The sequence below is a fragment of the Passer domesticus genome, chromosome 11 (assembly GCF_036417665.1).
Source record: "Passer domesticus isolate bPasDom1 chromosome 11, bPasDom1.hap1, whole genome shotgun sequence".
Taxonomy (NCBI): Eukaryota; Metazoa; Chordata; class Aves; order Passeriformes; family Passeridae; genus Passer; species Passer domesticus.
Genome location: NC_087484.1, coordinates 12,082,682 through 12,095,569, shown reverse-complemented (window position 1 = coordinate 12,095,569; position 12,888 = coordinate 12,082,682). Strand labels below are relative to the sequence as shown.

At 36.6% G+C, this 12,888-nt stretch overlaps 1 protein-coding gene across 9 annotated transcripts in view; it reads left to right on the top strand.

Moving 5' to 3' along the window:
* The window catches only part of ACAP2 (ArfGAP with coiled-coil, ankyrin repeat and PH domains 2), a 62,919-nt gene that overhangs the window by 45,591 nt on the left and 4,440 nt on the right, over positions 1-12,888 (top strand). For 4 of the 9 annotated variants that reach the window (XM_064385719.1, XM_064385720.1, XM_064385721.1 and 1 more), the window contains 12 exons: positions 364-464; positions 1,669-1,774; positions 2,198-2,406; positions 2,620-2,689; positions 3,905-3,999; positions 5,282-5,466; positions 5,804-5,908; positions 6,291-6,383; positions 7,593-7,780; positions 8,104-8,213; positions 8,592-8,702; positions 8,945-9,006. In XM_064385719.1, coding sequence (XP_064241789.1) covers positions 364-464; positions 1,669-1,774; positions 2,198-2,406; positions 2,620-2,689; positions 3,905-3,999; positions 5,282-5,466; positions 5,804-5,908; positions 6,291-6,383; positions 7,593-7,780; positions 8,104-8,213; positions 8,592-8,702; positions 8,945-9,006 — 1,435 coding nt within the window. Of the gene's footprint in view, positions 1-363; positions 465-1,668; positions 1,775-2,197; positions 2,407-2,619; positions 2,690-3,904; positions 4,000-5,281; positions 5,467-5,803; positions 5,909-6,290; positions 6,384-7,592; positions 7,781-8,103; positions 8,214-8,591; positions 8,703-8,944; positions 12,694-12,888 lie in introns of all 9 variants that reach the window. The other 5 variants (XM_064385723.1, XM_064385724.1, XM_064385725.1 and 2 more) reach the window with 3 other exon arrangements.

Genomic DNA, 12,888 nt, shown 5'->3' with positions numbered 1-12,888 from the left:
TTAATAGAATCAAATTTTCAAAACCATTGAAAAAACCAAGCATTCAGCTTCTGGGGTTTTTTTTTATGTGGCACTTAAAATACTGCTGATTTAAGTATAACTTTTCTGATTTAACAGTTGGTTAATTGCATTTCTTAGAGTATCTTTGTAGTTTGAATATTGTTTAAATTTAAGGTGTTGATTATTCAGTAGATTGGATTGTAGATCGCCAAATCCATTGAGTTAAAATTTTATTTTTGGAGGAAAAAATTAGTGTAACCAGTCAAATAGAATTCAATGATTAATAATTCAGGATTGAATTATCTTATTATCAACTATATTATTTTTTCCTCTGTGACCTTCTTGTTAACTTTTGTCTCTTAGGATAATCCCACAGTAGTTGTTGAAGACTTGCGGCTCTGCACAGTTAAACACTGTGAAGACATAGAAAGACGTTTCTGTTTTGAGGTGGTTTCTCCAACAAAGTAAGGAGAAGCAATTGTGTATGTTAATTTAAAAATAAAAATCATTACATGTAATTGTTTTAAAATGTAAGATTAATATTTCTCTTGGGATAGATCAAAACAGGAAAAGTATCTGAAAAAAATTGTGCTCTCTGAAATTTTGGCTGAGAGTAAGTGACGCTGTGAGAAGGGTCCCTGGTATTTAGTTTACTTTTGGCATTAAAATAAACATGCATTCTTGTGCTTTTTGCATAAATGGCTTGTGGTGCAGAGCTCTTCTGTGGCTTAGTAGTAGCTGATACTATCAGCTGCTTAGTAACGTAGAAAATAGGTCTGTGTTTCTCCACATTTCTGATTGGTGCAATGAGAGAGAAGTACATAAATAAACTGTTGTCTCAGTGTTAAATTATACTTGAGAATGCACTAAATGAAACCACTAAAAATGAAACTCCAAAATGAAAAATAAAATTATTTTACAGCTCCAGCAGTGTATTGGCTGTACTTAGGGAATTTTGGCATCCTGCCACAGCAAGGGCAGGGCATAGATTCCTCATTAGTGATTGTGAGATGTGACCATATTTAAAGTTTTGATACGAGGTCAACTTGCTTTTAGCTTTGAGGTTATCTACACTTTCCACTCCTCCTTAGCTTTCTCTTTTGAGTAGATTGCTGTCCATCCTGATGTTTGCATCCCCAGTTGTGGTTCACTATAACATGCATTTGGCTCTTGCTTGTCTGTGCTTTTTAAGCCCTGAAGTGTTGGAATAGTTTTGTACTTCATGACCTGTTTATTTTACTCTTGATGAGAGAATAGTTCATTCTTTGTCATAGAGCTTTAAAGTTACTCTCTCTTGATGTCAGTGAATGAAAGTGTGTTTTCAAGGACTGATACCTGTCTTGTGTCACAAGTGGAAAACGCATTTGAGAATATAAAAAAGAGAAATTGGGAATAAGAAAAGGAATAGGAAGCTAAGTCATTGTCAGAGTTTTTGGAAGTCATTTCTGTATCTATTAGCATTACCTCCAAATAATTTTGAAATAAGAAGTTTGCAGCTTATAAAGGCTCAGCTGCTTTGTTATCTTAAAATAAACGTCTTTATTAGATGATGCCTACTAAACTTGTGATAGCAAGAAACTTGCCCCATAGAAACAGACCCCTGAGCAATGTGCCTTTGGATGTCAGCTGCTGGGCCACTGTCTCTGAGTACTTTGTGATTTGTCACAGGAGCTGCATGCTTCAGGCTGACTCGGAAAAGCTGCGGCAGGCATGGATTAAGGCTGTTCAGACCAGTATTGCCACAGCATATAGAGAAAAAGGGGATGAATCTGAGGTGAGTTTAACAATCCACCAAACAACCACCTCCCTTTAGATCCTGAAAATTGTAAATACATAAAGCCTCTTTTAATGAGAGAGAAGGGAAGAAACAATCCATTCTTTGTCTTCCAGTGGAAATGCAATGAAATTTTGAAGGCTGTGAATTATATCTGATCTGTCTTTCAATTCATCATGTTAATATTACGTGGTCTGTATATTTTTGAGATTTCTTTGTAGCGAGATTAAAAATCATAGGATATTCTGATATTCAGTTTTATATGTCTTCTAAAAACCTAAACTTTTTTTTTTTATTCCGTGGTTTTCCTTGGCCTTAGTAGAAGAGACTTTTCTTAGATTTTTGTGTACAGTCAGTATCTGTGGGACTTTCTTTAGTTTAGCATGTCTCTTAATTGATTTGTGTATGTCTTTTCTCTTTTAGAAACAGGAAAAGAAATCATCCCCTTCTACAGGGAGCCTAGAATCTGGGAGTGAGACAAAAGAGAAGTTGTTGAAAGGAGAGAGTGCTCTGCAGAGAGTCCAGTGCATTGCTGGTAATGCTGCCTGCTGTGACTGTGGTTTGGCAGATCCTCGCTGGGCCAGTATCAACCTGGGAATCACACTGTGCATCGAGTGCTCTGGGATACACAGGTTGGGGAGCTCCTCACAGCTGCATTTCATTTGTGCTCTGGCTTAATTAGCAAGGGTGGTGTTTGCCTCTTCAAAGGTATATTGAAAGAAAATTAGAGACCCTTGTTTGTAAATAGAATTAAGGTGACTGCTTTATTTGCGTAAATTAATGGTAAATCTGAGATAAGATATAACATGTAGTTACAGGTTAATGTTTTTTTCCATGTTGTTTAGGAGCTTGGGAGTCCACTTTTCAAAAGTAAGATCTTTAACATTGGATTCATGGGAGCCTGAACTCCTAAAGGTACAGTATTTTTGAAACAGGTTTCTATTTGGTACTTAGATTGTTGTTCTAAAGCCTCTGCATCAGAAAGGTTAATGCAGGAAACACATTTGTACCCAGTGTATGTCTTGCAGTTTTGAGCAGAAAATGTTTATACTTGTGTGTTGGTTTATTTTAATTCATACTTTCTTATACTCCATAGTAATTTGTGCTACAAACTTGCAATTTGGAACAATTTACAACACCTTCAGGTTCCCAAGTGCACTCTGAGTAGCAAGTTTCATTTGATATTTTCAACATTAAAAAGTCAAATCTGTTTACAAACCAATAATGTTTTTCAGTGGGCTAAAAATTTTGGAAGTGATATATCAGCCTAAAGCATCATCATACTCAAAAATTTGAATGTCAGCTCTTAACAGTGAGGTACTTCTGGCCTATAGGGGAATACTTATGCAGCTGCTGTTGTGTGCCAGATTTGTAGCTTGAACCATGATTATAAAAATCATGTGACACTAAAATCCTGAAATAGGAACTCATGCATGGATGCATGTGTGCAACTGGATAACTCATGCAAATATTTATTTGCAGCTGTGATATTCTGGCACTTAGGAATTGCTTCTCTGTTCTGAACAATCAAAAGACAATGTGCTTCGTGGTTAAATATTTTTTATCAATGTGTTCCTGTTGAGAAAACTCCCACGCCCACTCCAAAAAAAAAAAGCTGTACCTCTTGTACTATTTATGTGAATACCAGAACTAAGTATTCTACCTGGTATTAGAAACAAGAAATCTGTTCATTGCAATCAGTAAGGTTAAATTCTCCTGTAAGTAGGCTTTTGTCTTTGTTCCTTTTCTATAGTTGTATCAGATTATGTCCATTGGGTAAGGTGGAATGCAGTTGATTATATTGTCTCTTGCTGATGGGCTAAGAACAGCTCCCAGCAAAGCTGGTGGAAAAGCACCTTTGTTATTGAGGCCTGCAGGTGTCATTCTGGTGGTTGTTTTTCAAGCACTTTAAAAATTACTAGATTTTTTCTTACTTTACTCAGAATTTGGTCTCTGTATTCACTGATTGTTTCATTATTATCATATAAACCCATGCTTATTTCTGTTAGTCTACTTTTACCAGTGAAAACGCTAAGTTGTAAACATAGACTGAGTGAGGTTAAAAACAACTGAATAGGTAGATAAAGCTTTTTTGCAACTATATTTGAGTTTATTCATTTTGCTTTATAGCTTATGTGTGAATTGGGAAATGATGTTATAAATAGAATATATGAAGCGAAGTTGGAAAAAGTGGGAGTAAAGAAGCCACAATCTGGAAGTCAAAGGTAGTATTTTACCAGCAATGCCTGTTGCTTCCTTTTGTTGTTGCTTCCTTCAGCCTCCACCTGTAAAAGATGCTGCCACTTAACTGTGTTACACTCCTTTAGTGTACTCATTTCCCTGTATCTCTCCCTTGTCTCACTTTCTCTCTTTATTGGGCATTCCTTCTGTTGGTCCCTTCTGCTGCTCATTTGTTCTTTTTTTTTGTGTGATCTCCCTCCTTTTGATGACACTAGAGCATCACTGTGGACATGTGGATTTTGTTTCCCCTCTGCTGGGTACCAGCTCAGCCAGCTGTACTTGGTGTGGGAGTGCTCCTGGAAGGAGCCTGTGGCTGTTTCTTTTGTTTACAGTGACTTTGTTCTTCCATTTGACTTTTGTTCCCTGATCCTCAGAATGTTCTCATCTTCCTACCTACATTGTACTTGAGCTCTGCTGCTTTACAGCAGCCTTCAAATCATAATACTGCTGTCTTCTATTTCTCTGATGTTAATCTGTGTTTGAAGGTAGATTCCCAATGCTTTGTGCTGCTGTATAGAATCTCTTAGAACTTTCTTTTTTACTACCTTTCCAGTTCTGTGCTGCTTGCTGCCTAGCAGTTTTGTAGTGTAGAAAACTGCATTTTATGAAGTGTTGGCAATTTGGAGACAGTGATGATAATATAAACAAAGTAGGAGATGTGCTAGATATTCCTTCTAGTAGTAACTGCTTTTCAGCAGTTTCAATGCAATAATTACAGCCCCTTTTATCAGCTTGATACAACTGCTGTTGTGTTTTAAGCTAACCTCAGGTTACAAGGAAAAATGCTTCACTATGTGATATGGAACTGATGGCTGTGCCTACCTAGAGCTTGTTATTGTTTTCTTGTGTAATCTTAATGTTCCTGTAACCAATGCTGCAATTTATATTTACATTAGAAACTAAGTATATGTTTATTAGTAGGTTATTAACAATGTAAACCTGTATAAAGGTTTAATACAGTTAACATAGAGGAACTAATGCTTATTTCTTCCACATATCACTTTCCAAAGTCTCTGTCTGAAAGTAAATATGTGTTTGTGAACTTAACAAAATTACTTTCTTTTGAGTCTTATGCAAAATTTAATCAAGACTCCAGAAAGTGAGAGTGTGCTTTACATCTTTCTGACAATGTGCTATAGGTGTGTCTTATGTGCAATGCCAAGCTACAATTTTGGTTACTGACTTTAGTACAAAATAGGTATTCTTTTAATACATGAAAATACTAAAATATTAGCTTACTAACTCCAGGAATTTTGTATATGACAGGCAGGAGAAGGAGGCATACATCAGAGCAAAATATGTGGAAAGAAAATTTGTAGAGAAGCAAGCTGCATCAGTACCTCTGCCTGAGCCTGGAACAAAAGTTTTGCCTCCAAGTCAGGAAGAGAAAAGGCACAGTGGCCCTGAAAAATCCCTTTTGGCAGGGGAGCAAGGTGCAGCATCTCAAAAAGGTATTTACACACTTCTCTCCTTAGCTGTATTACCCATATTCTTTTTAAGGTAACATATTTTTATATTAATTGACTTCTGCCTCATGCAGAGACTATAGAATCTGGTTTTTTAATGGGTTGTAGCCTAGTGTAGAGTGTAGGGAAGAAAAGACTTCTTCAGAGATGTGCTTTTTTACACGGGGAAGGATTTGGAATGGGGATGCTTATAACTCAGAATCATATTAACCACCTTCTTTCCTCGGTATTTTCATCCTTCTTGGTTTTTCCAATAACGTTCTCTCCTGCCCTGTCCCTTCCTCACTGCCTGCTTTGTGCTTTGCTAACCTGCATGTCCCAGCGGTTGCTGTAAGTAGCGACGAGGCGAGGCGGGAGTCTCTGTTCTGTCCTGATGAGCTTGATTCACTCTTCTCCTACTTTGATACCTCTTCAAAACTCCGTAGTAGTAAGTACTACAGCTGTGGCGTGTTCACTGTTTGCACTAGTGATCCATTGTGTGTTGTGGCCATCTCCCTGCTTCAATCTGTTGTCTCCAGGCTGCTGCATCGCTTAGTATTTTCATGAAATAATTTAAGCTTTTTTACTTATCCTGATTTTTTTCATTTCTAGTTATCTTTGACATTTATGATTGTTCTTGTAAATGTTATGGTTACAAAATGTGACTTCATATTTTTCCATGGATGCATTAAGAATATTGAACAAGAACAAGCCATTTTTTTAAAGTTATGTTCAGGACCAAGTATAAGAGCTTGCTTTATTATCATGGTATCTGTGAGGAGCAGGTAGCTTCAGCTCTGCATAGTAATTGCAGTTTCTCCCCAAAACAGTCCGAAGCAGTGACAGTGGGATCCAGCCAAGCACTGATGACAGCAGAGAACACCTTGCCTCTACTATATCAGCCAACAGTTTGTATGAACCAGGTGTGTTAGGCTTTGCACTGTAAGATGAACATTTAATCACTTGGCAGCATTGTTTTTGTAAAGAAGATTAATGCTTGGTGATACTATTCATGTCTGCTGTCCTGGTTGAAATGCTTTTAGCAAGGGTAAAATTTGCTTCAGCGATCTTTCTTTTATGTCGAATGTCAAAAATTACATTTAATCCTTCTAAATGGGTTCAAAGAACTATGTTTTTTTCCGTTCAGATGAGGCTGATGCCAAATGCATGATCCTTTCATAAATAAATAAATAAATAAATCCAGAGACATAGAATTCCTCTTGACACAGATAGTAGGCTTTTATGTCCTATTTGTGCATGCTTGCTTACTTTTTCTGTTTCTTATTTTTGTGGGATTGACCAAGTCTTTAAACATCATTCCTTCAGAAGATCTTTAAGTTGATGAATGAAATTATTTGCTAATTTTAGCATACTGTTCTGACAGATAAATTGAGTATGGCTTCTCAAAATTTCCAAAACATTTGTTTATAAAGCAGACCTATTCTTCTACATGAGCACTCTTTTAAGGTATGTTTTAAATCCAGTAGTTCACAGGTGTTATTGCAGGCAGGCAGCATGTGGCTTGGATCTTTTTGATTATGTTGTAGAAATATTTATGATGCTGTAACTCACAAAAGTCTCTATGTAGCAACATCTTTATCTCTCTAACTTCACTCCATATAACCATTACTGAGATGAAGAGAAAGACTGTGCTTTAGTCCAAAAGATTACAGCCACAACAAGTAATTGGTAAATGACAATGGTATCTGTTAACAAAAATTAGGTCAGAACAGTATTAGCCTCATACTCATGCTTTCAGATAAAGATATATTTTTATGACTACATCTTCACAGAAAAAGAGTTTTATTCATATCTTGCAGTTTACAGTAAAACACACTCCAGACCATAAACAATTTCTTAGAAATTACATGGAATATGTAGATTGAAGTACATACACATATGCCAGTAATGTGGAGAGAATGTTTTCTTTGCAGTAATAGTTCTGTGAAGGGACTGTGCCTGAATACTGGCGCTGAAGGCAGCTGTGAACTCCCCTGGCAGAATGGGGCAACAATACATAGCATTCTGCAAAAGCTGAGCTACCTATTGCCAGAGAAATGGTGTTTTAATCAGAATTCCAAGAGGTGCCTTGTTAAAACAGGAATTAGGTAAGCATTTTTTTTTCTTTTCAGAAGGAGACAAGCAAGAGTCTCCAGTGTTCTGTGACTCCAAGCAGCCTAGTCCAGGATTGCAGTTGTATCAAGCTGCCTTTGAGAAAAATCTTCCTGACATGGCAGAAGCATTGGCTCATGGAGCTGAAGTAAACTGGGTCAACGTGGAAGAAAACAAAGCAACACCACTCATTCAGGCAGTGCGAGGGGTATGTGACACGCAGCACTGGTGATGGGGGAGGAGAGCAAGGGAAATAATGATATTTCTGTGTTCCTTTTGAGCTGCTTGCTTCCCCCCTTATGAATGATAATGTGATGCTGAAGTTATGCTTACAGTGTTCTGTCAGAGTTGTTTCTGAAATACTTTTTTCCTGTTAATTTTTTTTTTTAATTATATGTCTAGTAGTGTTTAAAGCTGGAAGCAGCTCCTTTTTGTTTCCTTTGCTGGGTGGCTTAGTGGTGAGAAGGCAGAAGAGGTTTGGTTTGATTCTAGAGATCTGGTGCTGAGTTGTTTCTTTGTGTTCATCCATAGGGTTCATTGGTTACTTGTGAATTTTTGCTGCAGAATGGGGCCAACGTGAACATCCGAGACATGAAAGGGAGGGGGCCCCTGCACCACGCCACAGTTCTGGGACACACTGGGTAACTCACTGCCCCACAATTTGTACATGGCCATCCTTGACTGTAGTTGTTCACGTCAGACTTCTTCATTGTCCCAGATATTCTGATATTTTAATACTATTTCTAGATGATACAAGTTTTTCTTATCTCTAGTAGTAAGAGGGGAAATAATATTTTGATTTAGCAGTCTCATCCACTAGCAAAACACACGTGTTTTCTAATGTGGATTAAATAAATGGTTTGCTTACTACTCTGTTAACATGTTCTAGATGAACTGCACTGTTTTGATACATATGAGACTTTTGATGATTTAAGCAAAATACATTGTATCTAGCCTGACTTTATTAGCTTTTTTCCTTTATTGTCCAAAGTATTCTTCAATTTTTTTTCTCTAAACAGGCAAGTGTGCTTATTCCTAAAACGAGGAGCAAACCAGCATGCCACTGATGAAGATGGGAAAGATCCATTGAGTATAGCAGTGGAAGCTGCAAATGCAGATATTGTAACACTGTAAGTTGTACATTCTGTTTTCTCACTAGATAAATTATATTTTGCTATTCTGTTTCACATTAAAAATAAAAGAAATTTCAAAATTCCTGTACATAAAAACGGGGGAACAAAAGAAAAATCAAAATACTCTATCTGTAGATGACCTGTTTGATGTGAGATTCGGGAGAGTGCTGTAGGTCTTGCATTGTAGTCTTTTTTGTGCTTTGAAGGTGACATTGTTCCTTTTGTTTTCTGAATGGCAGGTTGCGTTTAGCAAGGATGAATGAAGAAATGCGTGAATCAGAAGGACTCTATGGGCAGCCAGGTCAATACTCTTCTAATAACCACACTGAAATGCAGTATAAGAAGTGTATACAGGAATTTATCAGTTTACAATTAGATTCTTAGTGTCTGTAGGAAATTTAAGATTGCTTCATACAACAGTGTTTTTTATAAACCACCACATTCTAAAGCTTCATTGAAATTCAGTGGTGTGACTGTCAGAGTACTTAGGAAACCTAAAAGGAGACTGTTTAAAGAGCATCATTATAGCAGTGTGTTGCTACAGCCATGACCACCCTATTTTGCTGGTAGTTGTCCACAGTTTTCTCCTATTGCTGTTTCATTGACATTTGTGTCATGTTAGGATTTACCTGACATTATTTAGTAGCAGCTTTCTGACTCAGCTTACTTAGAGACTATTGAAGAGTTCATCTTATTCCAGGACGCCATTCTCCTTCCTGTGGAATGGTCCACTTTTTCTTTTTTAAGAAAAAAATGCTTGCACACCAATGTAAAAAATGTACATCAAATATTTCAAACTGCCTCCAGACAAAAATAGGAAAGTATTATTTCCTTAAACTTTATTTTTAAATATTTTTATTTGTTAAGATACTAATAAGAAACAAAGCAGTCATTCTTAAGTATGTATTTTTGTATGCAGAGTTTCTTTCTGATTGGTTAAAAAACAAATAGAAGCTGGCAGATACTTGAGCCAATTCCAGCTAGAAAGTAACAAATTATATTTAATGCATATGTACAACTTTATTCTCAGGCACTCAGACCTAATTTACACCGTGCTCTGATGTGATATTTGCTTCCATAGGAAGGTAATTTAATTTCATGCAAGTACCAATAATGAAGGCACACTTGACTGTGTAGTTAGACAGCTAAAAACACCCTGCTGTTCCTGGCAGACGTGAAAGGTGAACCTTGTTTTTCAGGCTGAGTGCTGAGTGCTCTCAGTTCACTCCTATAAAGCCCTGATGTGTTTTCCACTGGTTCATGAGGATTGGGCAGGGGGATGTTACCAGAGTGGAGCAGTAGAATCTAGAGACTGCAGCTGATGCAATCTCATCCACACACTTTACAGCTGGTGAGGTGAGATTGACAGTGAAGAGTGGATTTGCCACAACAGGCAGAGCTTGCCCAAAATCAAGGGGAGGCTTCATTAGAATAACTTCTGAAATTAAGCACAGAGTCCCAGACAGAGATCTTATTGTGTCGTTGGATAGCACAGCTCTGCCCCCTCCACTCTGATACTTGTTGAAGTTTATTTTAAAAGTTGCAGTCAATATTTGAGTGTTTTGAATGTTTTTGTCCACTGTAGAAGGATTGTGCCAGTGTAAGCACAGAATCTGCTGTCACAAGGTGTTACACCTTTCTGTGGTTTTGAAGGATACAGGTCTTTTTCACTCCTTATACATGTTAAATTATCTGCACTGCCCTTACTTTAGAATTCCAGTGTTCCAAAATTATTATTTTAGAAGAAAATAAGGATTTTCAAGACAATTGTATATTTGCTGGTAGCTGTGTGAGGATAAATATCATTTTATGAGTTTGCTGTCATCAGAATGAAGCCAACTGCCTACTTCTCAGCTCTAGCAATGCAGCTGATAAACAATTGCTCATGTAGCTAATGGCATCAAAATTTATAATTTAAATATATATGGCTGGTTTGAGCTACTGAGAGAATGAATATATTGCTTTGCAAGGTACAGTTGGTCTTCCAAAACATTCCTGGAATGGGAACTAGCTGAAACCAGCTTTAAAAAGTGATTTCTGGTGGTAGAAGCCATATGCACTGTAGTGCTGTTTCTGTATAATACTTGAGTGCTCATCTCCTGGTGCTACAGTATGTCTTGCTAACTCTTTGATATTAGCATTGCTAATTTTTCTTCCTACCTTTTCTTGAATGTATGATGTGTGCCTTTTGAGTTACTCTGGTGTGAAATGGTAAAGCAGTGTTGCAGTACTTTTGTACATATAATCTGCACTTTAGGGAAAACATTGCTTAGAAAGGGAACTTCCAGAATTCAATTTTAAAGTAGAATTTTAAAATAATGATAAGGTTTACAGTATCAAGCATATTAATGCAACGTACAAACTAAAGGGGCACTTTATTTTAGTCTATTTTTGTATGTAATATTTTTGTTATGTAATAGAGACAAAACCAGAGCCACAGTGTATCTTTCAAAAATAGCTTTTTCTGCTTACAAGTTAATTTGAAAGAACCAAGTGTGGCAACTTGAACTGCAGTTTTCATTCACCAGTGGAACCCACTTCTGTATTAAAAGCATAATTGCTTTTAACACAGAAGCCTAATTCTGCTTTTGCCCTTCATAGCTATTCTTTTGGTGAATGTTACAGCTCCATTCTGTGCTGGTTTCCCAGAGCAAGTAGTTCTCACAAGCTGTTACAATCAAACCTATCCTGTGCCTGCTTCATCTCTAGAACACAGAATCACTGAATAGCTTGGGTTGGAAGGGACCTTAAAGATCATCTATTTCCAACCCCCCTGCCATGGGCAGGGACACCATACTTGAAATTAAATCTGAAAACCAAAAGGGAGCTGACTTTTCCTAGTGGAGCAGTATTGAATGTATTAATCTTTTAAAGTCTGGAAAGAATTGTGTTACTGCCCTGTTAAATATTTCTGGAAGGTCAGTTATTATTTGTGAAAGTGTTTTTAAAAGAATGGAGTCTCATCTCCAAAAGAATTATAGTTTTAACATTGCAAATGTGCATTAAAAAATTGAAAAACAAAACAATGGAACTTTTCCCAGTAGTGCAAACTTTTAAGCACAAAAACATTCTTTTCTTCCACAATCATGTTAGAAAAAAAAACCTTCATATTTGATGTACATGATGAGAGAGATGTTGGGTTGATTTCTTTGTCATGCTATTAATCAAGCTGTCAGCAAGAAACAGTAGTGCTGGGATCTTGTGTCCTGTGTGGCCATCTGTGTTGGGAAGACTCTAAAATTTGGATGGCTACATAGCTCCTGACCCAACGTAGCCTTTGATGCATTTCATTCCTTTTGAAGACAAAAGGATATGGTTAGTGTTTTAAAACAGAACTTGAGCTCAAGGCCCAAAATGCTCCAATAGATGATAGAATGTGAAAATGAATGAAAAACTGTCCATTTTAAAGTGGCAAAAGAATTACTTGGCAATGACTCAAGAAGTAATCACTCCTGAATGTGTTTTCCTGTGTAGACAGGGAGGGGGTAACATGTTTTGGAATATGTTCCAGTAGTAGGGTTGTGTTTAAGCACAAAGGGTGAAGATTTAAAAAAAAAAAAAAAGAATTTTAGGGGAAGTATCATTGTTCTTTTAGATCAAACTGAATCATGTAATGAAAGATGTAGATTAAATTAATGTGGAAATTTTATTTTTGCTGAAGTAATAGACAGAAATAATTTATTAACAATAATTTACTTAATATTGCTTTTTTAATATATATATTATTGCTTGCTGATTGTTTCTTTCATGGAGAATTCTGTTTGGCTGTAAGCATTCTGATCTCTGTTTCCAAGTAAATCTTTATTTATGCCATAATTCTTTTTTTCTGTAGAGAATCTTGGTAAACATTTCCTTGCAAAAACAAGGATTTTATTCTTTAACAGCTAATAAATATTTTTTTCTTTTTAAGTTGCTTTAAAGTGCTTTAACTTTTCCTTTCTAACTCTGAACTTTCCTCTGTGTGGCTGCCTGTGAGGTACTATTTCAGGTATTTGGCTTTGTTTAATTCTACAGAACATGCATGCAAGTAACCAGTCCTTCAGAGCTCACATCAGCATCACTCCATCTAGAAGCAGTTTTCATACATGAATTAAGTGTTACACAGTAATTGATAGCACAGTAGGGCATTTGTGCAGTGGTGGGTGCTGTTGACTGTTACAAATGTTTAAAACTGTTTCTCTTT